Source organism: Aquarana catesbeiana, linkage group LG01 (assembly GCF_042186555.1).
Source record: "Aquarana catesbeiana isolate 2022-GZ linkage group LG01, ASM4218655v1, whole genome shotgun sequence".
Lineage (NCBI taxonomy): Eukaryota > Metazoa > Chordata > Amphibia > Anura > Ranidae > Aquarana > Aquarana catesbeiana.
In genome coordinates, this window is record NC_133324.1 from 339,692,362 (window position 1) to 339,718,691 (window position 26,330).

Consider the following 26,330-nt stretch of genomic DNA (forward strand, 5'->3'; position numbering starts at 1 on the left):
TGATGTTGGATGAGAAGGCCTGGCTCGTCGTCTCTGCTCTAATTCATCCCAAAGGTGTTCTATACGGTTAAGGTCAGGACTCTGTGCAGGCCTGTCACTTTCCTCTACCCCAAACTTGCTCATCCATTTCTTTTTTGAACCTTGCTTTATGCACTCGTCCAAATCATTTGGTGGAGGGGGATTATGGTGTGGGGTTGTTTTTCAGGGGTTGAGCTTGGCCCCTTAGTTCCACTGAAAAAAACTCTTAGGGTGTCAACATATCAAGACATTTTGGACGATTTCATACTCCCAACTTTGTGGGAACAGTTTGGGGATGGCCCCTTCCTGTTCCAACATGACTGCGCACCAGTGTGCAAAGCAAGATCCGCAAAGTCATGGATGAGCGAGTTTAGGGTAGAGGAACTTGATTGGCCTGCACAGAGTCCTGACCTCAACCCTAAAGAAAACCTTTGGGATGAATTAGAGCAGAGACTGCAAGCCAGGCCATCTCATCAAGCTGGAAATACACTATGCAATTTGATTGTACAATCTCTGTACAATTTCCTTTATAGTTACCAAAACTATATAATAGGAGGGCCCACCTGAACAATCCATTCAATTTGTATCAAATCAGGCAGGCTACTGCACTACATAGATCTAAAGGAGGATCTCGTATTGGGAGGATAAATAGTCAAGGCCCTTCGCTATAATAACTTAGCCATCTATCAGGGAGCACCAGCCCTATATATAAAGTATGTGTAAAAAGGAAAGGTTGGGGAACTGGGCGTTAAATGGTACACATATATCAATAAAAATGAATATTTATTCAAACATAGAAAAAGACATACATCCATGTATCAAAAAGAGTGGCTATCAAATAAGCCCCAACATTATAAAATTACATATACTGTATATATAATATGACATCCAAAGGTGTTTACATGGATATTGCCAACATGTTTCACAACCAAAACAGTCGCTTCTTCATGGTTTTATTCCATGCACTATGGTTTCACACCTGTGTTGAATGTATATAAACACAGAGGAAGTGAACATACATAATCATATAACAACATATAGCTTCCTATCCCCTAGAAGCGGGGATACAGTATCTCACAAAAGTGAATACGCCCCTCACATTTTTGTAAATATTTTATTATATCTTTTCATGTGACAACACTGAAGAATTGATACTTTGCTACAATGTAAAGTAGTGAGTGTACAGCTTGTATAACAGTGTAAATTTGCTGTCCCCTCAAAATAACTCAGCACAAAGCCATTAATGTCCAAATCGCTGGCAACAAAAGTGAGTACACCCCTAAGAGAAAATGTCCAAATTGGGCCCAAAGTGTCAATATTTTGTGTAGCCATCATTATTTTCCAGCACTGCCTAACCCTCTTGGGCATGGAGTTCACCAGAGCTTCACAGGTTGCCACTGGAGTCCTCTTCCACTCCTCCATGATGACATCACAGAGCTGGTGGATGTTAGAGACCTTGCGCTCCTCCACCTTCCATTTAAGGATGCCCTACAGATGCTCAATAGGGTTTAGGTCTGGAGACATTCTTGGCCAGTCCATCACCTTTACCATTGGCTTCTTTAGCAAGGCAGTGGTCGTCTTGAAGGTGTGTTTTGGGTCGTTATCATGTTGGAATGTCACAGTACATGTTGGCATTCATGGTTCCCTCAATAAACTGTAACTCCCCAGTGTCGGCAGCACTCATGCAGCCCCAGACTATGACACTCCCACCACAATGCTTGACTGTAGGCAAGACACACTTGTCTTTGTACTCCTCACTGTGAGGGAAAGAGGAGGCGGAGACCATCAAGTGGAAGCACTGGTCAGAAAAGTGGTTCAGGAATCCCTGAGCAAAACGCATTCTGACCGTACCATCAACCCTCCTGTTGTCCCAACATCAGTCCTGGCGGGGGACAACCCTGAGACTCCGGGTTCCTCTCGCCATAGCCATTCCTTAAGTGGAGCCTCTGACAGCGAGGCGGAGGTGGATGACCCTGGCGCGGGTTTTGATTTTATCCTGGTGCCACAGTTGGTCAAGGAAGCATTGAGATGAGAAGAGCCAGTGGAAGCACCCTCTAAACAGAGTAAGTATTTGAAACACCTCAAGACAGAGCGCCCAAACTTCCCTTTCCTTGGTGAACGCGGCGAGATTATTTCAGATGAATGGAGTGGCGCTGAGAGAAAAAATTTGCTAATTTCCACAATAGCAAAAGTGTACCCATTCAAAAGTGAGGATGTAAAGCATCTAGAGTCGGCTCCTCTCATTGATGCAGCCCTGATGAGGTTGGTTAGGCATGCCACACTCCCTCTGGAGGACACTGTTTCTTTCAAGGATGGCTTGGAGAGCAAGATACTGATCTCAAGCGCATTTTTATTACAGCAGGTATGGCCTGCAAACCAGATTTGGCCCTTGCAGCTTTATCCAAAGAGATGGAGGCCTGGACGGATGATGTGGATGCATCCTTAGGAAGCGTCTCTGAAGAGATGGCCAGGAACTCACCGTTACATGAACTGAGACTGGCATCAGTCTTTCTGGGGGAAGCATCCCTTGACATTATTCGCCTGGTGGCTCGCGTCATGCTCTCTTCAGTCATGGCTAAGTATGCCTTGTGGCTGCGCCCGTGGGTAGCTGATCCTGCTTCTAAGCAGGCATGGTGCAGGATTCCCTTTGAGGGCTCCTCCCTCTTTGGGAATAAGCTAGACAGTGCCATCACCCGTGCCACGGGGGGCAAGTCAGGGTTCTTACCCCAGAATCATCGCCTGCTGGCTCAGAGGAGAGCTCAACCCAAGCAAGACCTGGAGCATGCTAGAGACGCTCACCGCTACAGACTTGGCCGTGAGTTCAGGAGGAACTGGAAGAGAAACCAGCCTTCTGGCCAGAAATCCTCAAAGACAGCATCTTCTGGGGGACGTGAAGCTTCTAAGTCCATTTGATATAGGGCCTTTTCAGGCGGAGCAAGTTGGGGCCCGTTTACTCCATTTTCAACACGTCTGGGCAGCCTTGATCAATGATTACTGGACCGTCAAAACGGTCTCCTCAGGTCATACTTGGACATTCAGCAGTCCACCTACACACAGGGCCGATCCTAGGGTCACAGGCGCCTGGGTGCAGAAATATTTCTGGCGCCCCCACATGGGCATGGTCATCTCACTAACTCCTCCCCTTTACTAATGTTTCTATGGCAACAACTCCACCTCTCCATCTGTAAGCCCCACCACTTTGCTTTGACAATAACTTAGTTAACGGCTTTGACAAGTCAAAATAAATGTTTTATTTATTGACAATCCTGTGTCAAGTGCATGAAAATCAAAAAGTGTATCAGAAAAAGTGGCTCAGTGGCTGTGTTTGGGCAGTGGCAGCTTTTAATGGGCAGAGTGGCAGTTTTTGATGGGCACAACAGTGGCTGTGTCTGATGGGCACAATGTCAGCTTTTGATGGGCAGAGTGGCAGATTTTGATGGGCACAGTGTCAGCTTTTGATGGGCAGAGTGGCAGCTTTTGATGGGCAGAGTGGCAGTTTTTGATGGGCACAACAGTGGCTGTGTCTGATGGGCACAGTGTCAGCTTTTGATGGGCAGAGTGGCAGTTTTTGATGGGCACAGTGTCAGCTTTTAATGGGCAGAGTGGTAGTTTTTGATGGGCACAGTGGCAGTTTTTGATGGGCACAGTGGCAGTTTTTGATGGGCACAGTGGCAGCTTTTGATGGGCAGAGTGGCAGCTTTTGATGGGCACAGTGGGAGCTTTTGATGGGCACAGTGGCAGCTTTTGATGGGCAGAGTGGCAGTTTTTAATGGGCACAGTGTCAGCTTTTGATGGGCAGAGTGGCAGTTTTTGATGGGCACAGTGTAAGCTTTTGATGGGCAGAGTGGCAGTTTTTGATGGGCACAGTGTCAGCTTTTGATGGGCAGAGTGGCAGCTTTTGATGGGCAGAGTGGCAGTTTTTGATGGGCACAGTGTTAGCTTTTGATGGGCAGAGTGGCAGTTTTTGATGGGCACAGTGTCAGCTTTTGATGGGCGGAGTGGCAGCTTTTGATGGGCAGAGTGTCAGCTTTTGAGGGCAGAGTGGCAGCTTTTGATGGGCAGAGTGGCAGCTTTTTATGGGCACAACAGTGGCTGTGTCTGATGGGCACAGTGTCAGCTTTTGATGGGCACAGTGTCAGCTTTTGATGGGCAGAGTGGCAATTTTTGATGGGCACAGTATCAGCTTTTGATGGGCAGAGTGGCAGTTTTTGATGGGCAGAGTGGCAGCTTTTGATGGGCAGAGTGGCAGTTTTTGATGGGCACAGTGTCAGCTTTTGATAGGCAAAGTGGCAGTTTTTTATGGGTACAGTGTCAGCTTTTGATGGGCAGAGTGGCAGTTTTTGATGGGCACAGTGTCAGCTTTTGATGGGCAAAGTGTCAGCTTTTGATGGGCAGAGTGGCAGTTTTTGATGGGCAGAGTGGCAGCTTTTGATGGGCAGAGTGGCAGCTTTTGATGGGCACAGTGTCAGCTTTTGATGGGCACAGTGTAAGTTTTTGATGGGCACAGTGTCAGTTTTTGATGGGCAGAGTGGCAGTTTTTGATGGGCACAGTGGCAGCTTTTAATGGGCAGAGTGGCAGCTTTTGATGGGCAGAGTGGCAGTTTTTGATGGGCACAACAGTGGCTGTGTCTGATGGGCACAGTGTCAGCTTTTGATGGACACAGTGTCAGCTTTTGATGGGCAGAGTGGCAGTTTTTGATGGGCACAGTGTCAGCTTTTGATGGGCAGAGTGGCAGTTTTTGATGGGCACAGTGGCAGCTTTTGATGGGCACAGTGGCAGCTTTTGATGGGCACAGTGGCAGCTTTTGATGGGCAGAGTGGCAGCTTTTGATGGGCACAGTGTTAGCTTTTGATGGGCACAGTGGCAGTTTTTGATGGGCACAGTGTCAGCTTTTGATGGGCAGAGTGGCAGCTTTTGATGGGCAAAGTGGCAGCTTTTGATGGGCAGAGTGGCAGTTTTTGATGGGCACAGTGGCAGCTTTTGATGGGCAGAGTGGCAGCTTTTGATGGGCAGAGTGGCAGTTTTTGATGGGCAGAGTGGCAGTTTTTGATGGGCACAGTGTCAGCTTTTGATGGGCAGAGTGGCAGCTTTTGATGGGCACAGTGGCAGCTTTTGATGGGCAGAGTGGCAGCTTTTGATGGGCACAGTGGCAGCTTTTGATGGGCAGAGTGGCAGCTTTTGATGGGCAGAGTGGCGACTTTTGATGGGAAGACTGGCAGCTTTTGATGGGCAGAGTGGCAGTTTTTGATGGGCACAGTGTCAGCTTTTGATGGGCAAAGTGTCAGTTTTGATGGGCACAGTGGCAGCTTTTGATGGGCAGAGTGGCAGTTTTTGATGGGCACAGTGTCAGCTTTTGATGGGCAGAGTGGCAGTTTTTGATGGGCACAGTGTCAGCTTTTGATGGGCAGAGTGGCAGTTTTTGATGGGCACAGTGTCAGCTTTTGATGGGCACAGTGTCAGCTTTTGATGGGCAGAGTGGCAGCTTTTGATGGGCACAGTGGCAGCTTTTTATGGGCACAGTGGCAGCTTTTGATGGGCAGAGTGGCAGCTTTTGATGGGCACAGTGTCAGCTTTTGATGGGCAGAGTGGCAGTTTTTGATGGGAACAGTGTCAGCTTTTGATGGGCAGAGTGGCAGTTTTTGATGGGCACAGTGTCAGCTTTTGATGGGCAGAGTGGCAGCTTTTGATGGGCACAGTGGCAGTTTTTGATGGGCACAACAGTGGCTGTGTCTGATGGGCACAGTGTCAGCTTTTGATGGGCACAGTGTCAGCTTTTGATGGGCAGAGTGGCAGCTTTTGATGGGCAGAGTGGCAGCTTTTTATGGGCAGAGTGGCAGCTTTTGATGGGCAGAGTGGCGACTTTTGATGGGAAGAGTGGCAGCTTTTGATGGGCAGAGTGGCAGTTTTTGATGGGCACAGTGTCAGCTTTTGATGGGCAAAGTGTCAGATTTGATGGGCACAGTGGCAGCTTTTGATGGGCAGAGTGGCAGTTTTTGATGGGCACAGTGTCAGCTTTTGATGGGCAGAGTGGCAGTTTTTGATGGGCACAGTGCAAGCTTTTGATGGGCAGAGTGGCAGTTTTTGATGGGCACAGTGTCAGCTTTTGATGGGCACAGTGTCAGCTTTTGATGGGCAGAGTGGCAGCTTTTGATGGGCACAGTGGCAGCTTTTTATGGGCACAGTGGCAGCTTTTGATGGGCAGACTGGCAGCTTTTGATGGGCACAGTGTCAGCTTTTGATGGGCAGAGTGGCAGTTTTTGATGGGAACAGTGTCAGCTTTTGATGGGCAGAGTGGCAGTTTTTGATGGGCACAGTGTCAGCTTTTGATGGGCAGAGTGGCAGCTTTTGATGGGCACAGTGGCAGTTTTTGATGGGCACAACAGTGGCTGTGTCTGATGGGCACAGTGTCAGCTTTTGATGGGCACAGTGTCAGCTTTTGATGGGCAGAGTGGCAGTTTTTGATGGGCACAGTGTCAGCTTTTGATGGGCAGAGTGGCAGTTTTTGATGGGCACAGTGTCAGCTTTTGATGGGCAGAGTGGCAGTTTTTGATGGGCAAAGTGTCAGCTTTTGATGGGCACAGTGTCAGCTTTTGATGGGCACGGTGGCAGCTTTTGATGGGCACAGTGGCAGCTTTTGATGGGCAGAGTGGCAGCTTTTGATGGGCACAGTGTCAGCTTTTGATGGGCAGAGTGGCAGTTTTTGATGGGCACAGTGTCAGCTTTTGATGGGCAGAGTGGCAGTTTTTGATGGGCACAGTGTCAGCTTTTGATGGGTAGAGTGGCAGTTTTTGATGGGCACAACAGTGGCTGTGTCTGATGGGCACAGTATCAGCTTTTGATGGGCACAGTGTCAGCTTTTGATGGGCAGAGTAGCAGTTTTTGATGGGCACAGTGTCAGCTTTTGATGGGCAGAGTGGCAGTTTTTGATGGGCAGAGTGGCAGCTTTTGATGGGCAGAGTGGCAGCTTTTGATGGGCAGAGTGGCAGTTTTTGATGGGCACAGTGTCAGCTTTTGATGGGCAGAGTGGCAGTTTTTGATGGGCACAGTGGCAGCTTTTGATGGGCAGAGTGGCAGCTTTTGATGGGCAGAGTGGCAGCTTTTGATGGGCAGAGTGGCAGTTTTTGATGGGCACAGTGTCAGCTTTTGATGGGCAGAGTGGCAATTTTTTTATGGGTACAGTGTCAGCTTTTGATGGGCAGAGTGGCAGTTTTTGATGGGCACAGTATCAGCTTTTGATGGGCAAAGTGTCAGCTTTTGATGGGCAGAGTGGCAGTTTTTGATGGGCAGAGTGGCAGCTTTTGATGGGCAGAGTGGCAGCTTTTGATGGGCAGAGTGGCAGCTTTTGATGGGCACAGTGTCAGCTTTTGATGGGCACAGTGTCAGTTTTTGATGGGCACAGTGTCAGTTTTTGATGGGCAGAGTGGCAGTTTTTGATGGGCACAGTGGCAGCTTTTAATGGGCAGAGTGGCAGATTTTGATGGGCAGAGTGGCAGTTTTTGATGGGAAGAGTGGCAGCTTTTGATGGGCAGAGTGGCAGTTTTTGATGGGCACAGTGTCAGCTTTTGATGGGCAAAGTGTCAGTTTTGATGGGCACAGTGGCAGCTTTTGATGGGCAGAGTGGCAGTTTTTGATGGGCACAGTGTCAGCTTTTGATTGGCAGAGTGGCAGTTTTTGATGGGCACAGTGTCAGCTTTTAATGGGCAGAGTGGCAGTTTTTGATGGGCACAGTGTCAGCTTTTGATGGGCACAGTGTCAGCTTTTGATGGGCAGAGTGGCAGCTTTTGATGGGCACAGTGGCAGCTTTTTATGGGCACAGTGGCAGCTTTTGATGGGCAGAGTGGCAGCTTTTGATGGGCACAGTGTCAGCTTTTGATGGGCAGAGTGGCAGTTTTTGATGGGAACAGTGTCAGCTTTTGATGGGCAGAGTGGCAGTTTTTGATGGGCACAGTGTCAGCTTTTGATGGGCAGAGTGGCAGCTTTTGATGGGCAGAGTGTCAGTTTTTGATGGGCACAACAGTGGCTGTGTCTGATGGGCACAGTGTCAGCTTTTGATGGGCAGAGTGGCAGTTTTTGATGGGCACAACAGTGGCTGTGTCTGATGGGCACAGTATCAGCTTTTGATGGGCACAGTGTCAGCTTTTGATGGGCAGAGTAGCAGTTTTTGATGGGCACAGTGTCAATTTTTGATGGGCAGAGTGGCAGTTTTTGATGGGCACAGTGGCAGCTTTTGATGGGCAGAGTGGCAGCTTTTGATGGGCAGAGTGGCAGTTTTTGATGGGCACAGTGTCAGCTTTTGATGGACAGAGTGGCAGTTTTTGATGGGCAGAGTGGCAGCTTTTGATGGGCACAGTGACAGCTTTTGATGGGCAGAGTGGCAGTTTTTGATGGGCACAGTGTCAGCTTTTGATGGGCAGAGTGGCAATTTTTTGATGGGCACAGTGGCAGCTTTTGATGGGCAGAGTGGCAGCTTTTGATGGGCAGAGTGGCAGTTTTTGATGGGCACAGTGTCAGCTTTTGATGGGCAGAGTGGCAATTTTTTTATGGGTACAGTGTCAGCTTTTGATGGGCAGAGTGGCAGTTTTTGATGGGCACAGTATCAGCTTTTGATGGGCAAAGTGTCAGCTTTTGATGGGCAGAGTGGCAGTTTTTGATGGGCAGAGTGGCAGCTTTTGATGGGCAGAGTGGCAGCTTTTGATGGGCAGAGTGGCAGCTTTTGATGGGCACAGTGTCAGCTTTTGATGGGCACAGTGTCAGTTTTTGATGGGCACAGTGTCAGTTTTTGATGGGCAGAGTGGCAGTTTTTGATGGGCACAGTGGCAGCTTTTAATGGGCAGAGTGGCAGATTTTGATGGGCAGAGTGGCAGTTTTTGATGGGAAGAGTGGCAGCTTTTGATGGGCAGAGTGGCAGTTTTTGATGGGCACAGTGTCAGCTTTTGATGGGCAAAGTGTCAGTTTTGATGGGCACAGTGGCAGCTTTTGATGGGCAGAGTGGCAGTTTTTGATGGGCACAGTGTCAGCTTTTGATTGGCAGAGTGGCAGTTTTTGATGGGCACAGTGTCAGCTTTTAATGGGCAGAGTGGCAGTTTTTGATGGGCACAGTGTCAGCTTTTGATGGGCACAGTGTCAGCTTTTGATGGGCAGAGTGGCAGCTTTTGATGGGCACAGTGGCAGCTTTTTATGGGCACAGTGGCAGCTTTTGATGGGCAGAGTGGCAGCTTTTGATGGGCACAGTGTCAGCTTTTGATGGGCAGAGTGGCACTTTTTGATGGGAACAGGGTCAGCTTTTGATGGGCAGAGTGGCAGTTTTTGATGGGCACAGTGTCAGCTTTTGATGGGCAGAGTGGCAGCTTTTGATGGGCAGAGTGTCAGTTTTTGATGGGCACAACAGTGGCTGTGTCTGATGGGCACAGTGTCAGCTTTTGATGGGCAGAGTGGCAGTTTTTGATGGGCACAACAGTGGCTGTGTCTGATGGGCACAGTATCAGCTTTTGATGGGCACAGTGTCAGCTTTTGATGGGCAGAGTAGCAGTTTTTGATGGGCACAGTGTCAATTTTTGATGGGCAGAGTGGCAGTTTTTGATGGGCACAGTGGCAGCTTTTGATGGGCAGAGTGGCAGCTTTTGATGGGCAGAGTGGCAGTTTTTGATGGGCACAGTGTCAGCTTTTGATGGACAGAGTGGCAGTTTTTGATGGGCAGAGTGGCAGCTTTTGATGGGCACAGTGACAGCTTTTGATGGACACAGTGTCAGCTTTTGATGGGCAGAGTGGCAGTTTTTGATGGGCACAGTGTAAGCTTTTGATGGGCAGAGTGGCAGTTTTTGATGGGCACAGTGTCAGCTTTTGATGGGCAGAGTGGCAGCTTTTGATGGGCAGAGTGGCAGTTTTTGATGGGCACAGTGTCAGCTTTTGATGGGCAGAGTGGCAGATTTTGATGGGCAGAGTGGCAGCTTTTGATGGGCACAACAGTGGCTGTGTCTGATGGGCACAGTGTCAGCTTTTGATGGGCAGAGTGGCAGCTTTTGATGGGCAGAGTGGCAGCTTTTGATGGGCACAGTGTCAGCTTTTGATGGGCAGAGTGGCAGTTTTTGATGGGCACAGTGTCAGCTTTTGATGGGCAGAGTGGCAGTTTTTGATGGGCACAGTGTCAGCTTTTGATGGGCAGAGTGGCAGTTTTTGATGGGCACAGTGTCAGCTTTTGATGGGCAGAGTGGCAGTTTTTGATGGGCAGAGTGGCAGCTTTTGATGGGCACAGTGTCAGTTTTTGATGGGCACAGTGGCAGTTTTTGATGGGCACAGTGGCAGCTTTTAATGGGCAGAGTGGCAGCTTTTGATGGGCAGAGTGGCAGTTTTTGATGGGCACAACAGTGACTGTGTCTGATGGGCACAGTGTCAGCTTTTGATGGGCACAGTGTCAGCTTTTGATGGGCACAGTGGCAGTTTTTGATGGGCACAGTGTCAGCTTTTGATGGGCAGAGTGGCAGTTTTTGATGGGCACAGTGTCAGCTTTTGATGGGCAGAGTGGCAGTTTTTGATGGGCACAGTGTCAGCTTTTGATGGGCAGAGTGGCAGTTTTTGATGGGCACAGTGTCAGCTTTTGATGGGCACAGTGTCAGATTTTGATGGGCACGGTGGCAGCTTTTGATGGGCACAGTGGCAGCTTTTGATGGGCAGAGTGGCAGCTTTTGATGGGCACAGTGTCAGCTTTTGATGGGCAGAGTGGCAGTTTTTGATGGGCATAGTGTCAGCTTTTGATGGGCAGAGTGGCAGTTTTTGATGGGCACAGTGTCAGCTTTTGATGGGTAGAGTGGCAGTTTTTGATGGGCACAACAGTGGCTGTGTCTGATGGGCACAGTATCAGCTTTTGATGGGCACAGTGTCAGCTTTTGATGGGCAGAGTAGCAGTTTTTGATGGGCACAGTGTCAGCTTTTGATGGGCAGAGTGGCAGTTTTTGATGGGCAGAGTGGCAGCTTTTGATGGGCAGAGTGGCCGCTTTTGATGGGCAGAGTGGCAGCTTTTGATGGGCAGAGTGGCAGTTTTTGATGGGCACAGTGTCAGCTTTTGATGGGCAGAGTGGCAGTTTTTGATGGGCACAGTGGCATCTTTTGATGGGCAGAGTGGCAGCTTTTGATGGGCAGAGTGGCAGTTTTTGATGGGCACAGTGTCAGCTTTTGATGGGCAGAGTGGCAATTTTTTTATGGGTACAGTGTCAGCTTTTGATGGGCAGAGTGGCAGTTTTTGATGGGCACAGTGTCAGCTTTTGATGGGCAAAGTGTCAGCTTTTGATGGGCAGAGTGGCAGCTTTTGATGGGCAGAGTGGCAGCTTTTGATGGGCAGAGTGGCAGCTTTTGTTGGGCACAGTGTCAGCTTTTTATGGGCACAGTGTCAGTTTTTGATGGGCACAGTGTCAGTTTTTGATGGGCAGAGTGGCAGTTTTTGATGGGCACAGTGTCAACTTTTGATGGGCAGAGTGGCAGTTTTTGATGGGCACAGTGGCAGCTTTTGATGGGCAGAGTGGCAGCTTTTGATGGGCAGAGTGGCAGTTTTTGATGGGCACAGTGTCAGCTTTTGATGGACAGAGTGGCAGTTTTTGATGGGCAGAGTGGCAGTTTTTGATGGGCAGAGTGGCAGCTTTTGATGGGCAGAGTGGCAGCTTTTGATGGGCACAGTGACAGCTTTTGATGGGCACAGTGTCAGCTTTTGATGGGCAGAGTGGCAGTTTTTGATGGGCACAGTGTAAGCTTTTGATGGGCAGAGTGGCAGTTTTTGATGGGCACAGTGTCAGCTTTTGATGGGCAGAGTGGCAGCTTTTGATGGGCAGAGTGGCAGTTTTTGATGGGCACAGTGTCAGCTTTTGATGGGCAGAGTGGCAGATTTTGATGGGCAGAGTGGCAGCTTTTGATGGGCACAACAGTGGCTGTGTCTGATGGGCACAGTGTCAGCTTTTGATGGGCACAGTGTCAGCTTTTGATGGGCAGAGTGGCAGCTTTTGATGGGCAGAGTGGCAGCTTTTGATGGGCACAGTGTCAGCTTTTGATGGGCAGAGTGGCAGTTTTTGATGGGCACAGTGTCAGCTTTTGATGGGCAGAGTGGCAGTTTTTGATGGGCACAGTGTCAGCTTTTGATGGGCAGAGTGGCAGTTTTTGATGGGCACAGTGTCAGCTTTTGATGGGCAGAGTGGCAGTTTTTGATGGGCAGAGTGGCAGCTTTTGATGGGCACAGTGTCAGTTTTTGATGGGAACAGTGTCAGTTTTTGATGGGCACAGTGGCAGTTTTTGATGGGCACAGTGGCAGCTTTTAATTGGCAGAGTGGCAGCTTTTGATGGACAGAGTGGCAGTTTTTGATGGGCAGAGTGGCAGTTTTTGATGGGCACAGTGGCAGTTTTTGATGGGCACAGTGGCAGCTTTTGATGGGCAGAGTGGCAGCTTTTGATGGGCACAGTGACAGCTTTTGATGGGCACAGTGTCAGCTTTTGATGGGCAGAGTGGCAGTTTTTGATGGGCACAGTGTAAGCTTTTGATGGGCAGAGTGACAGTTTTTGATGGGCACAGTGTCAGCTTTTGATGGGCAGAGTGGCAGCTTTTGATGGGCAGAGTGGCAGTTTTTGATGGGCACAGTGTCAGCTTTTGATGGGCAGAGTGGCAGATTTTGATGGGCAGAGTGGCAGCTTTTGATGGGCACAACAGTGGCTGTGTCTGATGGGCACAGTGTCAGCTTTTGATGGGCACAGTGTCAGCTTTTGATGGGCAGAGTGGCAGCTTTTGATGGGCAGAGTGGCAGCTTTTGATGGGCACAGTGTCAGCTTTTGATGGGCAGAGTGACAGTTTTTGATGGGCACAGTGTCAGCTTTTGATGGGCAGAGTGGCAGTTTTTGATGGGCACAGTGTCAGCTTTTGATGGGCAGAGTGGCAGTTTTTGATGGGCACAGTGTCAGCTTTTGATGGGCAGAGTGGCAGTTTTTGATGGGCAGAGTGGCAGCTTTTGATGGGCACAGTGTCAGTTTTTGATGGGCACAGTGTCAGTTTTTGATGGGCACAGTGGCAGCTTTTAATGGGCAGAGTGGCAGCTTTTGATGGGCAGAGTGGCAGTTTTTGATGGGCACAACAGTGACTGTGTCTGATGGGCACAGTGTCAGCTTTTGATGGGCACAGTGTCAGCTTTTGATGGGCAGAGTGGCAGTTTTTGATGGGCACAGTGTCAGCTTTTGATGGGCAGAGTGGCAGTTTTTGATGGGCACAGTGGCAGCTTTTGATGGGCACAGTGGCAGCTTTTGATGGGCAGAGTGTCAGCTTTTGATGGGCACAGTGTCAGCTTTTGATGGGCACAGTGGCAGTTTTTGATGGGCACAGTGTCAGCTTTTGATGGGCAGAGTGGCAGCTTTTGATGGGCAGAGTGGCAGCTTTTGATGGGCAGAGTGGCAGTTTTTGATGGGCACAGTGGCAGCTTTTGATGGGCAGAGTGGCAGTTTTTGATGGGCGGAGTGTCAGCTTTTGATGGGCAGAGTGGCAGTTTTTAATGGGCACAGTGTCAGCTTTTGATGGGCAGAGTGGCAGTTTTTTGATGGGCACAGTGTCAGCTTTTGATGGGCAGAGTGGCAGCTTTTGATGGGCAGAGTGGCAGTTTTTGATGGGCACAGTGTCAGCTTTGATGGGCAGAGTGGCAGTTTTTGATGGGCACAGTGGCAGCTTTTGATGGGCAGAGTGGCAGCTTTTAATGGGCAGAGTGGCAGCTTTTGATGGGCAGAGTGGCAACTTTTGATGGGAAGAGTGGCAGCTTTTGATGGGCAGAGTGGCAGTTTTTGATGGGCACAGTGTTAGCTTTTGATGGGCAAAGTGTCAGTTTTGATGGGCACAGTGGCAGCTTTTGATGGGCAGAGTGGCAGTTTTTGATGGGCACAGTGTCAGCTTTTGATTGGCAGAGTGGCAGTTTTTGATGGGCACAGTGTCAGCTTTTGATGGGCAGAGTGGCAGTTTTTGATGGGCACAGTGTCAGCTTTTGATGGGCACAATGTCAGCTTTGGATGGGTAGAGTGTCAGCTTTTGATGGGCACAGTGGCAGCTTTTTATGGGCACAGTGGCAGCTTTTGATGGGCAGAGTGGCAGCTTTTGATGGGCACAGTGTCAGCTTTTGATGGGCAGAGTGGCAGTTTTTGATGGGCGCAGTGTCAGCTTTTGATGGGCAGAGTGGCAATTTTTGATGGGCACAGTGTCAGCTTTTGATGGGCAGAGTGGCAGCTTTTGATGGGCAGAGTGGCAGTTTTTGATGGGCACAACAGTGGCTGTGTCTGATGGGCACAGTGTCAGCTTTTGATGGGCACAGTGTCAGCTTTTGATGGGCAGAGTGGCAGTTTTTGATGGGCACAGTGTCAGCTTTTGATGGGCAGAGTGGCAGTTTTTGATGGGCACAGTGTCAGCTTTTGATGGGCATAGTGGCAGTTTTTGATGGGCACAGTGGCAGCTTTTGATGGGTACAGTGGCAGCTTTTGATGGGCACAGTGGCAGCTTTTGATGGGCAGAGTGGCAGTTTTTGATGGGCAGAGTGGCAGCTTTTGATGGGCATAGTGGCAGTTTTTAATGGGCACAGTGTCAGCTTTTGATGGGCAGAGTGGCAGTTTTTGATTGGCACAGTGTCAGCTTTTGATGGGCAGAGTGGCAGCTTTTGATGGGCAGAGTGGCAGTTTTTGATGGGCACAACAGTGGCTGTGTCTGATGGGCACAGTATCAGCTTTTGATGGGCAGAGTAGCAGTTTTTGATGGGCACAGTGTCAGCTTTTGATGGGCAGAATGGCAGTTTTTGATGGGCACAGTGGCAGCTTTTGATGGGCAGAGTGTCAGCTTTTGATGGGCAGAGTGGCAGTTTTTGATGGGCACAGTGTCAGCTTTTGATGGACAGAGTGGCAGTTTTTGATGGGCACAGTGTCAGCTTTTGATGGGCAGAGTGGCAGCTTTTGATGGGCAGAGTGGCAGTTTTTGATGGGCACAACAGTGGCTGTGTCTGATGGGCACAGTATCAGCTTTTGATGGGCACAGTGTCAGCTTTTGATGGGCAGAGTAGCAGTTTTTGATGGGCACAGTGTCAGCTTTTGATGGGCAGAGTGGCAGTTTTTGATGGGCACAGTGCCAGCTTTTGATGAGCAGAGTGTCAGCTTTTAATGGGCAGAGTGGCAGTTTTTGATGGGCACAGTGTCAGCTTTTGATGGGCAGAGTGGCAGTTTTTGATGGGCACAGTGTCAGTTTTTGATGGGCAGAGTGGCAGCTTTTGATGGGCACAGTGTCAGCTTTTGATGGGCAGAGTGGCAGTTTTTGATGGGCAGTGGCAGCTTTTGATGGGCACAACAGTAGCTGTGTTTTGATGGGCAGCACAGACTACTTACTTCCTTCCTTGCCTGGCCTGGACGCCTGGTGCAGTGCAGGGACAGGGAGGCAGGCAGCCGCAGATCTGCTCTCTCCGGGAGGATTTCTTCCTGTTCCTTCTGTCTTCTCTTCTCTCTGTCTTCTTCAGACGGTAGACCAGCCAGCCAGGCAACTAGTCTAGTCCGCTCCGGCTCCGCTCCCTCTTAGCCACGCTCACGCTGTCTGAGAAGATGGCTGAGGTGGGCGGAGCTCTCAGGTCCCAGCTTCTTTACTAGCCGCGGAGGCGGCGTGCAAGGAATGCCGCGGCGGCTGTGGCGCGCTCTGAATGCTGGGGCAGCCGCGGCATCCCTGAGTGACGTCACTCTCTGTTCCACAGCTAGACGCCGGCCAAGGGGCCGGCGATTCTAGCTCGGCGCCCCTCTTCTGAAAAGAAATCCAGCGCTGGGGTGCGGTGCACCCCGTGCACCCCGGCCAGGATCGTCAGCTTTTGATTGGCAGAGTGGCAGTTTTTGATGGGCACAGTGTCAGCTTTTGATGGGCAGAGTGGCAGTTTTTGATGGGCACAGTGTCAGCTTTTGATGGGCACAGTGTCAGCTTTGGATGGGTAGAGTGTCAGCTTTTGATGGGCACAGTGGCAGCTTTTTATGGGCACAGTGGCAGCTTTTGATGGGCAGAGTGGCAGCTTTTGATGGGCACAGTGTCAGCTTTTGATGGGCAGAGTGGCAGTTTTTGATGGGCGCAGTGTCAGCTTTTGATGGGCAGAGTGGCAATTTTTGATGGGCACAGTGTCAGCTTTTGATTGGCAGAGTGGCAGTTTTTGATGGGCACAGTGTCAGCTTTTGATGGGCAGAGTGGCAGTTTTTGATGGGCACAGTGTCAGCTTTTGATGGGCACAGTGTCAGCTTTTGATGGGCACAGTGTCAGCTTTTGATGGGCAGAGTGGCAGTTTTTGATGGGCACAGTGTCAGCTTTTGATGGGCAGAGTGGCAGTTTTTGATGGGCACAGTGTCAGCTTTTGATGGGCATAGTGGCAGTTTTTGATGGGCACAGTGGCAGCTTTTGATGGGCACAGTGGCAGCTTTTGATGGGCACAGTGGCAGCTTTTGATGGGCAGAGTGGCAGTTTTTGATGGGCAGAGTGGCAGCTTTTGATGGGCATAGTGGCAGTTTTTAATGGGCACAGTGTCAGCTTTTGATGGGCAGAGTGGCAGTTTTTGATTGGCACAGTGTCAGCTTTTGATGGGCAGAGTGGCAGCTTTTGATGGGCAGAGTGGCAGTTTTTGATGGGCACAACAGTGGCTGTGTCTGATGGGCACAGTATCAGCTTTTGATGGGCAGAGTAGCAGTTTTTGATGGGCACAGTGTCAGCTTTTGATGGGCAGAATGGCAGTTTTTGATGGGCACAGTGGCAGCTTTTGATGGGCAGAGTGTCAGCTTTTGATGGGCAGAGTGGCAGTTTTTGATGGGCACAGTGTCAGCTTTTGATGGACAGAGTGGCAGTTTTTGATGGGCACAGTGTCAGCTTTTGATGGGCAGAGTGGCAGCTTTTGATGGGCAGAGTGGCAGTTTTTGATGGGCACAACAGTGGCTGTGTCTGATGGGCACAGTATCAGCTTTTGATGGGCACAGTGTCAGCTTTTGATGGGCAGAGTAGCAGTTTTTGATGGGCACAGTGTCAGCTTTTGATGGGCAGAGTGGCAGTTTTTGATGGGCACAGTGCCAGCTTTTGATGAGCAGAGTGTCAGCTTTTAATGGGCAGAGTGGCAGTTTTTGATGGGCACAGTGTCAGCTTTTGATGGGCAGAGTGGCAGTTTTTGATGGGCACAGTGTCAGTTTTTGATGGGCAGAGTGGCAGCTTTTGATGGGCACAGTGTCAGCTTTTGATGGGCAGAGTGGCAGTTTTTGATGGGCAGTGGCAGCTTTTGATGGGCACAACAGTAGCTGTGTTTTGATGGGCAGCACAGACTACTTACTTCCTTCCTTGCCTGGCCTGGACGCCTGGTGCAGTGCAGGGACAGGGAGGCAGGCAGCCGCAGATCTGCTCTCTCCGGGAGGATTTCTTCCTGTTCCTTCTGTCTTCTCTTCTCTCTGTCTTCTTCAGACGGTAGACCAGCCAGCCAGCCAGGCAACTAGTCTAGTCCGCTCCGGCTCCGCTACCTCTTAGCCACGCTCACGCTGTCTGAGAAGATGGCTGAGGTGGGCGGAGCTCTCAGGTCCCAGCTTCTTTACTAGCCGCGGAGGCGGCGTGCAAGGAATGCCGCGGCGGCCGTGGCGCGCTCTGAATGCTGGGGCAGCCGCGGCATCCCTGAGTGACGTCACTCTCTGTTCCACAGCTAGACGCCGGCCAAGCGGCCGGCGATTCTAGCTCGGCGCCCCTCTTCTGAAAAGAAATCCAGCGCTCGGGTGCGGTGCACCCCGTGCACCCCGGCCAGGATCGTCCCTGCCTACACACCGGTTTGTACCCACAGTCTTGCCTCACTCGGAAGAGGAGAAGCAAGTTCTTCTATCATACGCAGACTCTCTAGTGGCTCAAGGCGCCGCCATTCAGGTTCCAACCGATGACAGATTTCAAGAGGTCTACTCCCCTCTTTTCATGGTCCTCAAAAAGAATGGCTCCTGGAGGCCCACCTGAATTCTTTCATCAAGAAGGAAAAATTCAAGATGGAGACGCTGCTCACAATACGTCAGGCAATTCAGCCAGGCGACTGGCTTGTGTCCATAGATCTGAAGGATGCCTATTTCCATGTTCCGATAGCGGAGGAGTTCCAGAAGCATCTCCAGTTTGCAGTGGACCAAGTCCACCTTCATTTACATGTCTCCCGTTTGGGCTTACAACATCGCCTCGGGTATTTTCGAAACTCTTATTGGCTGTCGTGGCACTAATCAGGAGCAGAGGTATCCAGTTGCATCACTATCTGGATGATCTACTTTTACCTTCTCGAGACAGGGAGCAGCTGTTAATACACCGATCTCAAGTTATCTCCACTCTGACCGAGTTTGGTTGGCTGTTGAACAAGGAAAAGAGCCATCTGGAACCTACATAGTCCCTGATATTTCTCAGGGCTCAATTCAACACTCTGAAGAACACCATCTCCTTGCCGCTGGAGAAAATTCCGGGACAGAATTTGTCTCGCAACGTCTTCTGTTCTTCTCAGGGCCTAACAGTGTCTCAAGATAATTGGCACCATGGTAGCCACAGCCCCTGTGGTGAAATGGGCACAATGGAAGATGTGGCCCTTTCAGAAGGGTTTCCTCCAACAGTGGGATCCGGGGTCTCGAGACCAATTTGTCCGGATAATCCCTTCCATGCGGGAGAGCCTTCCCTGGTGGCTGCAGTGGAAGAATCCCCTCAATTGTCATTCCAGAGCACCCGTCTCCTGGATCACAGTCACAACGGATGCCAGCAACAGAGGCTGGGGTGCTTGCTGTCTGATGGAGGTAACTCAAGGCAAATGGGATTTCCCATCCAGAAGGGTAGTGTCGAATGTTCTAGAACTCCGAGCAGCCTTCTGTGCTCTACAAGCATTTCCCCACTTGACATCGGGAGCCTCAGTTCTCCTAAGATTGGACAACACAACAGCAGTCTCATACATCAAGAGGCAGGAAGGTACTTGCAGTCTCTCCCTGCTGAAGGAAGTAGAGCCGATCATATCCTGGGCCCAGACGAACTTGGCAAATCTGACAGCTGTATATGTCCCCGGAACTCAGAACGTCCAGGCAGACTTTCTTTCAAGAGTATCCCTGGACAACAACGAATGGTCTCACTATACCGAGGTCTTCAATTGGGTCCTGTCTCTGGGAATTATACCAGAGGTAGACCTGTTTGCCTCCACGTGCAACTTCAAACTGAGGAGGTATTACACGAGATGTCGTTGTCCCCAGGCCTTCGGAGTGGATGCCCTGACGGACCAGTGGAGATTCCACAAGGCCTATGCTTTTCCTCTGGTACCAACAGAGTCTACCAAAGGATTTGGTCGAAATTTGCAGACTATGTTTCCACCACTGATGGTTCCTGTAATGATCCAAAGATACAGGATATCCTAGGTTTTCTACAAACAGGCCTGGATCTGTCCTTGTCAGATAGTTCCTTATGGGTTCAGGTTGCTGCAATTTCTGCCTTCAAAGGTGTATCCTGGGCTAGACACCCTCTTACAAGGCAGTTCTTCAGAGGAGCCATAAGATTCAGACCTCAAAGAAAGCCGAGGTTTTCCAAGTGGGACCTTCCCCTTGTCCTAGATTTCTTCTCTGGAAGAGAAATGCAACACATGGATCAGTTATCTATTAAGGAACTTTCTCTCAAAGTTGTCTTCCTGGTGGCCATAACATCGGCTAAGAGGGTCTCAGAAATTGGTTCTTTAGGATTCAAGGAGCCATTCCTAACTTTCTTTCCTGATCGAGTGGTCTTGATTCCTATGCTAGGATCAAATCCCAAAGTAACATCTGTCTTCCACAAGAATCAGGAGACTGTTCTTCCAACGTTCAGGTCAACTGATGACTCTAGTGTTCACCCTCTAGATGTTGGAGAAGTTTTGAAGCAATATTTAGAAGCCACAGCTTCTTTTCACCAGTCTGAACATCTGTTCGTTCTCTTCCATGGGAAAAACAAAGGATTGCGTGCTTCTTCCAGAACCATCACAGCGTGAATTGTTCAGGCAATTCAGTGGGCTTATAAGTCTAAGGGTTTGGCTCCTCCGCTCATTCTACCAGGAGCATCTCTACATCATGGGTGGCCTCTCAACATGTCGCCCGGAAGTAATTTGCAAAGCGTCCTCATGGTCATCCATTATTACGTTCATGACGCACTACTGCGTTGAACCGGCCTCTTTGTCTTTGGTTAATTTTGGTCTGCATATTTTGTCTGTTGATGGTGCCAATTAAACCTTTTTTCTTTGACCAGCAATTGCCCACCCAGGTGTGTATGGCTAGTTATTTCCCATACGTAGGCTGCCATGGAGTCTGTCAGGAAAACTGAAAATTTCCTATCAAATACTTACTGTAATTTTCCTTTCCTGGTGAACTCCATGGCAGCAGGAGTTCCTCCCATTTGCTGGAGTAGGCTAAGTTACGGAACACGATCTCTGACTAGAAGGAAATATTTATGGGAGTGGGGTCCCATGAGGTATGAGAGACGGGATTAACCCATACGTAGGTTGCCACAGAGTCCATCAGGAAAGGAAAATTACAGTAAGTATTTGATAGGAAATTTTCAGTTTTATAGCGTTTTTTGGCACAGAGTGGCATTACTTGCACCTTCAAAATTTATTTGGCACTAATAACAAAGGTTTTTATATTGTTGCACTTTAGGAAAGGGGTGTAAATGAGTGTTATAGATTTCTAATTTGCACTTTATTCCCCATTAAATTCTTTGTAACTGTTGACACTGCAGGTACAGTGGGGACGGAAAGTATTCAGACCCCCTTAAATTTTTCGCTCTTTGTTATATTGCAGCCATTTGCTAAAATCACCCCATATTGACAGAAAAACACAGAATTGTTGACATTTTTGCAGATTTATTAAAAAAGAAAAACTGAAATATCACATGGTCCTAAGTATTCAGACCCTTTGCTGTGACACTCATATATGATTCTGTCCATTTTTTCTGATTATCCTTGAGATGGTTCTACACCTTCATTTGAGTCCAGTTGTGCTTGATTATACTGATTGAACTTGATTAGGAAAGCCACACACCTGTCTATACAAGACCTTACAGCTCACAGTGCATGTCAGAGCAAATGAGAATCATGAGGTCAAAGGAACTGCCTGAGGAGCTCAGAGACAATATTGTGGCAAGGCACAGATCTGGCCAAGTTTACAAAAAAATTTCTGCTGCACTTAAGGTTCCTAAGAGCACAGTGGCCTCCATAATCCTTAAATGGAAGACGTTTGTGATGACCATAACCCTTCCTAGAGCTGGCCGTCCGGCCAAACCGTCCGTGGGAGAAGAGCCTTGGTGAGAGAGGTAAAGAAGAACCCAAAGATCACTGTGGCTGAGCTCCAGAGATGCAGTCAGGAGATGGGATAAAGTTGTAGAAAGTCAACCATCACTGCAGCCCTCCACCAGTCGGGACTTTATGGCAGAGTGGCCCGACGGAAGCCTCTCCTCAGTGCAAGACACATGAAAGCCTGCATGGAGTTTGCTAAAAAAAACCCTGAAGCATGGTGGTGGCAGCATCATGCTGTGGGGGTGTTTTTCAGCTGCAGGGACAGCACGACTGGTTGCAATCAAGGGAAAGATGAATGCGACCAAGTACAGGGATATCCTGGACGAAAACCTTCTCCAGAGTGCTCAGGACCTCAGACTGGGCTGAAGGTTTACCTTCCAACAAGACAATGACCCTAAGCACACAACTAAAATAACAAAGGAGTGGCTTCAAAACAACTCTGTGACTGTTCTTGAATGGCCCAGCCAGAGCCCTGACTTAAACCCAATTGAGCATCTCTGGAGAGACCTAAAAATGGCTGTCCACCAATGTTTACCATCCAACCTGACAGAACTGGAGAGGATCTGCAAGTAGGAATGGCAGAGGATCCCCACATCCAGGTGTGAAAAACTTGTTGCATCTTTCCCAAAAAGACTTATGGCTGTATTAGATCAAAAGGGTGCTTCTACTAAATACTGAGCAAAGGGTCTGAATACTTAGGACCATGTGATATTTCAGTTTTTCTTTTTTTAATAAATCTGCAAAAATGTCAACGATTCTGTGTTTTTCTGTCAATATGAGGTGTGGTGTGTACATTAATGAGGAAAAAAAGTGAACTTAAATGATTTTAGCAAATGGCTGCAATATAACAAAGAGTGAAAAATTTAAGGGGGTCTGAATACTTTCCGTCCCCACTGTATGCTGTGCTTTAAAGGCCTGCATGCTGCATCTTTGGTGCAGTGTTTCCAAAGCGCACCAAAAAAGCACCTTCCATTGTAAGTCAATGGGAATGCATCAAAAGCACATCAATGTGAAAATATCTCATGAAAACACACATCAGTAGGCAGTGATGCTTTTCAAAACTTTTAATTTATTTCTTTTTGACAATCTGCTCTTGTAGATATGTTATGTTTGCAACACATCACAGATCCTTACCTTCAACCCCACTCTGGAGATTGGCACTGTCACTCCTTGCCTGGTATCACCCAACCTTTTCATTGGAAATGATAATAATCAGACCATAAAAATGAAATTGTACTTTGACCCGACTCTGTCTGTAGCAAATCTTTTTTTTTTTTCTGCCACCTGGTCAGAAGTTGTAAGGGTTAATTATTCATAAAACAATATTTTATGTTTACTAGGTAAACAATATACCGGTATGATTTTTTTAATATAATTTTTTATGTTACGTTGAAAATAATATTCCAAAAGAAATTGTTAAAACACAAGAATGTCCCTATTGCGTGATAAAATAACCAACATTTATAATTAAAGCCAAACAAATAGTGTGGCGCTAGATCAATAAATCCTGACCGAAAATCCACAAAACCGAATGTGCATGAAACTAAAATTTCTCAATTCATAAAGTGAAAAAGTGGAAATAGATAAAAATTCATAATTCATATGTAATCTCCAGCATGAAATTATATAATCACACATATAGTGTACATAAAAAAAAAAAAAAAACAATAACCAAATCCTAAAAAAAATCTGAAGTGCAATAAATACAAACTAAAAACAAAAGGCCAAATTCATGAAGTGAACAGATAAATGTTCATAATTCAGGTGCAATGTCCAACATAATAAAAAGTGTATAATCCCACATCCAAGTGTGTGCTATAATTTTCCACAGCACAGAAATATTTTCATTTTTAATATTTATAATTTAGCTTTGTCAGTTTATGTATTTATTAATAGAATAATGTAATTTTGATCTTATTCTCATTCTCATGTTACCCAGTTCCTGTCCTCATATAACATGTGGGTGTGTTGATGTCGGTGATGTTTGTGTTCCTGTCACATCCTTCCCACATTACTATACATCAAGGAGCTCAGAAGGATCCTCACTGGTACACATCAGTCACACAGCAATCTTGTATGTTGTACATTCAGAGACAATGATCAGCTTTATCCCATCTGTATTACTCACCTCCTTACTGGTACTTTATTTATCTAGTAAGTATAATGCGCTCATATTTTTCCTTTATTTTAGTGTTACAATTTGAAAGGAATTAAACTATGACGTTAAACCAAAATATGTTTATTTTTCATTTCAGGTTATGTCCATGGAAATACTATAAACTCAACAGAGCAGCATCTTTATAGTGAAATTGGAGAAACAATAACATTATCCTGTACATATTCCTCTAGTAGCAGTGGTCCATACCTGTTCTGGTATCGTCAGTATCCTCATCAGATACAGTATATTCTTGTCCAAGGAGCTAAAACTCAAGCTAACTATCAGCGTAATAACATAGAACTGGACCCTGGAAGGTTTCAGTCAGAGACCAACAATTCTCATACAACGTTAACCATCCATGGCCTGTCAGTGTCAGATTCAGCTGTGTACCTGTGTGCTCTGAGTGATGGTGCACAGTGCTGTAAAAGAATTCAGGTTCAGTATTAAAACCCTCTGTGAACCAAAACTCTGTTACCAACAGGTGGCGATGCTGTTTCATGTTTCTGTGTGGTTATGCTATACAGTGTATAGTAGTAAATGTAAAGTCTAATTGTGCATTGTGAGGATGCATCAGAACTGTCAGTATAGCTCCTAACTGTCCCTGATTTCGAGGGACTGTCCCTGATTTGGGGCAATGTCCCTCTGTCCCTCATTCCTCCTCATTTGTCCCTCATTTTGGTTTGATCTATATAGATGTATATAAAGTGCACTTTTTATCTATCAAAAAGTGTTTCCCAGTGCTAAACCTTTCATCCAATTTCCAAATTGCTGCATTTGTAAATTCCAAATGCCAATATAAAGGAATAGTAGTGGTAAAAAAAGCATTTGTGGGTTTAACCAATCTTTTTTTTTTTGTACAATTCTCCTTTAACCACTTCAGCCCCGGAAGAATTTACCCCCTTCCTTACCAGAGCCCTTTTTGCGATTCGGCACTGCGTCGCTTTAACTGACAATTGCGCGGTCATGCGACGTGGCTCCCAAACAAAATTGACGTCCTTTTTTTCCCACAAATAGAGCTTTCTTGTGGGGGTATTTGATCACCTCTGCGGTTTTTATTTTTTGCGCTATAAACAAAAAAAAGGGACAATTTTGAAAAAAACGCATTATTTTTTTACTTTTTGCTATAATAAATATCCCCAAAAAATAATTAACCACCTCAATACAGGGCACTTTCACCCCCTTCCTGCCCAAGCCATTTTTCAGTTTTCAGCGCTGTCGCACTTTGAATGACAATTGCGCGGTCATGTTACACTGCACCCTAATGACATTTTTATCATTTTTTCCCCACAAATAGAGCTTTCTTTTGGTGGTATTTGATCACCTCTGTGGTTTTTACTTTTTGCGCTATAAACAAAAGAAGAGGGACAATTTTGAAAAAACACAATATTTTTTACTTTTTGCTATAATAAATATCCATTTTTTTTTTTTTTTTAACAAATTTTTTTCCTCAGTTTAGGCCATTATGTATTCTTCTACATATTTTTGGTAAAAAAAAATTTGCGATAAGCGTATATTGATTGGTTTGCGCAAAAGTTATAGCGTCTACAAAATAGGGGATAGATTTATAGCATTTTTATTATTTATTTATTTTTTACTAGTAATGGCGGCGATCTGCGATTTTTATTGTGACTGCGATATTGCGGCGGACACATCGGACACTTTTGACACATTTTTGGGACCATTCACATTTATACAGCGATCAATGCTATAAAATTGCATTGATTACTGTGCAAATGTGACTGGCAGGGAAGGGGTTAACACTAGGGGGCGCTCGAGGGGTTAATGTATGACCTAAGGATGTGATTCTAACTGTGGGGGGAGGGGACTGACTGGGGGAGGTGACCGATCGGTGTCCCTATGTACAAGGGACATGCCATCGGTCTCCTCTTCTCTCTGACAGGACGTGGATCTGTGTTTACATGCACAGATCCACACTCCTGCTCTGTTACTCGGCAATCGCGGGTGCCCGGGGGACATCACGGCCACCGGGCACGCGCACCGCGTCCCGCGCGCGCGCCCCCTAGTGGCTCGGGAAGGCGAGGACGTCATATGACGTCCTCCCAGAACAACAGAAGCCTCGTCCCGCCGTCATATGACGGTGGGCGGTGGCTTAGTGGTTAAAAAAACATTTTTTTTCCTCAGTTTAGGCCGATACTTTTTCTTCTACATATTTTTGGTAAAAAAAAAAATCACAATAAGCGTTTATTGATTGGTTTGCGCAAAAGTTATAGCGTTTACAAAATAGGGGATAGTTTTATGGCATTTTTATAAATTTTTTTTTTTTTTTGCTAGTAATGGTGGCGATCAGCGATTTTTATTGTGACTGCGACATTATGGCGGACACTTTGGACATTTTTGACACATATTTGGGACCATTGTCTTTTATACAGAGATCAGTGCTATAAAAATGCACTGATTCCTGTGTAAATGACACTGGCAGTGAAGGAGTTAACCACTAGGGGGCGGGGAGGGGTTAAGTCAGTACTAGGGAGTGTTTTCTAACTGTAAGGGGGATGGGCTAGCTGTGACATGTCACTGATCTCTGCTTCCGATGACAGGGAGCAGAGATCAGTAACACTGTCACTAGGCAGAGCGGGGAGATGCTTGTGTACATCAGCATCTCCCTGTTCATCCTCTCCGTGGGGCGATCGCGGGTATCCCCACGGCGATCGAGTCCGCGTGACCCGCGACCCAACTCACGGAGCTCCCGGCCGGCGTGCGCGCGTGCCGCCGGTGGCACGCACGCAATGGCACGGCGGGGAATTCAGTGGGACTTACAGGTACGCCCATTTGCCCAGCCGTGCCATTTTGCCGACGTACATCGGCGTACGTCGGTCGGGAAGTGGTTAAGGGGGCATGA

The 26,330-nt window shown here is 47.8% G+C and overlaps 1 protein-coding gene across 1 annotated transcript; it reads left to right on the top strand.

Moving 5' to 3' along the window:
* The first annotated feature begins 20,109 nt into the window (after window positions 1-20,109).
* On the top strand, window positions 20,110-23,917 carry IGSF6 (immunoglobulin superfamily member 6). Its single transcript, XM_073608846.1, has 2 exons — window positions 20,110-20,122; window positions 23,568-23,917. Exons 1-2 carry the CDS (start codon window positions 20,110-20,112, stop codon window positions 23,915-23,917), a joined length of 363 nt encoding a protein of 120 aa, XP_073464947.1.
* Window positions 23,918-26,330: the final 2,413 nt, after the last annotated feature.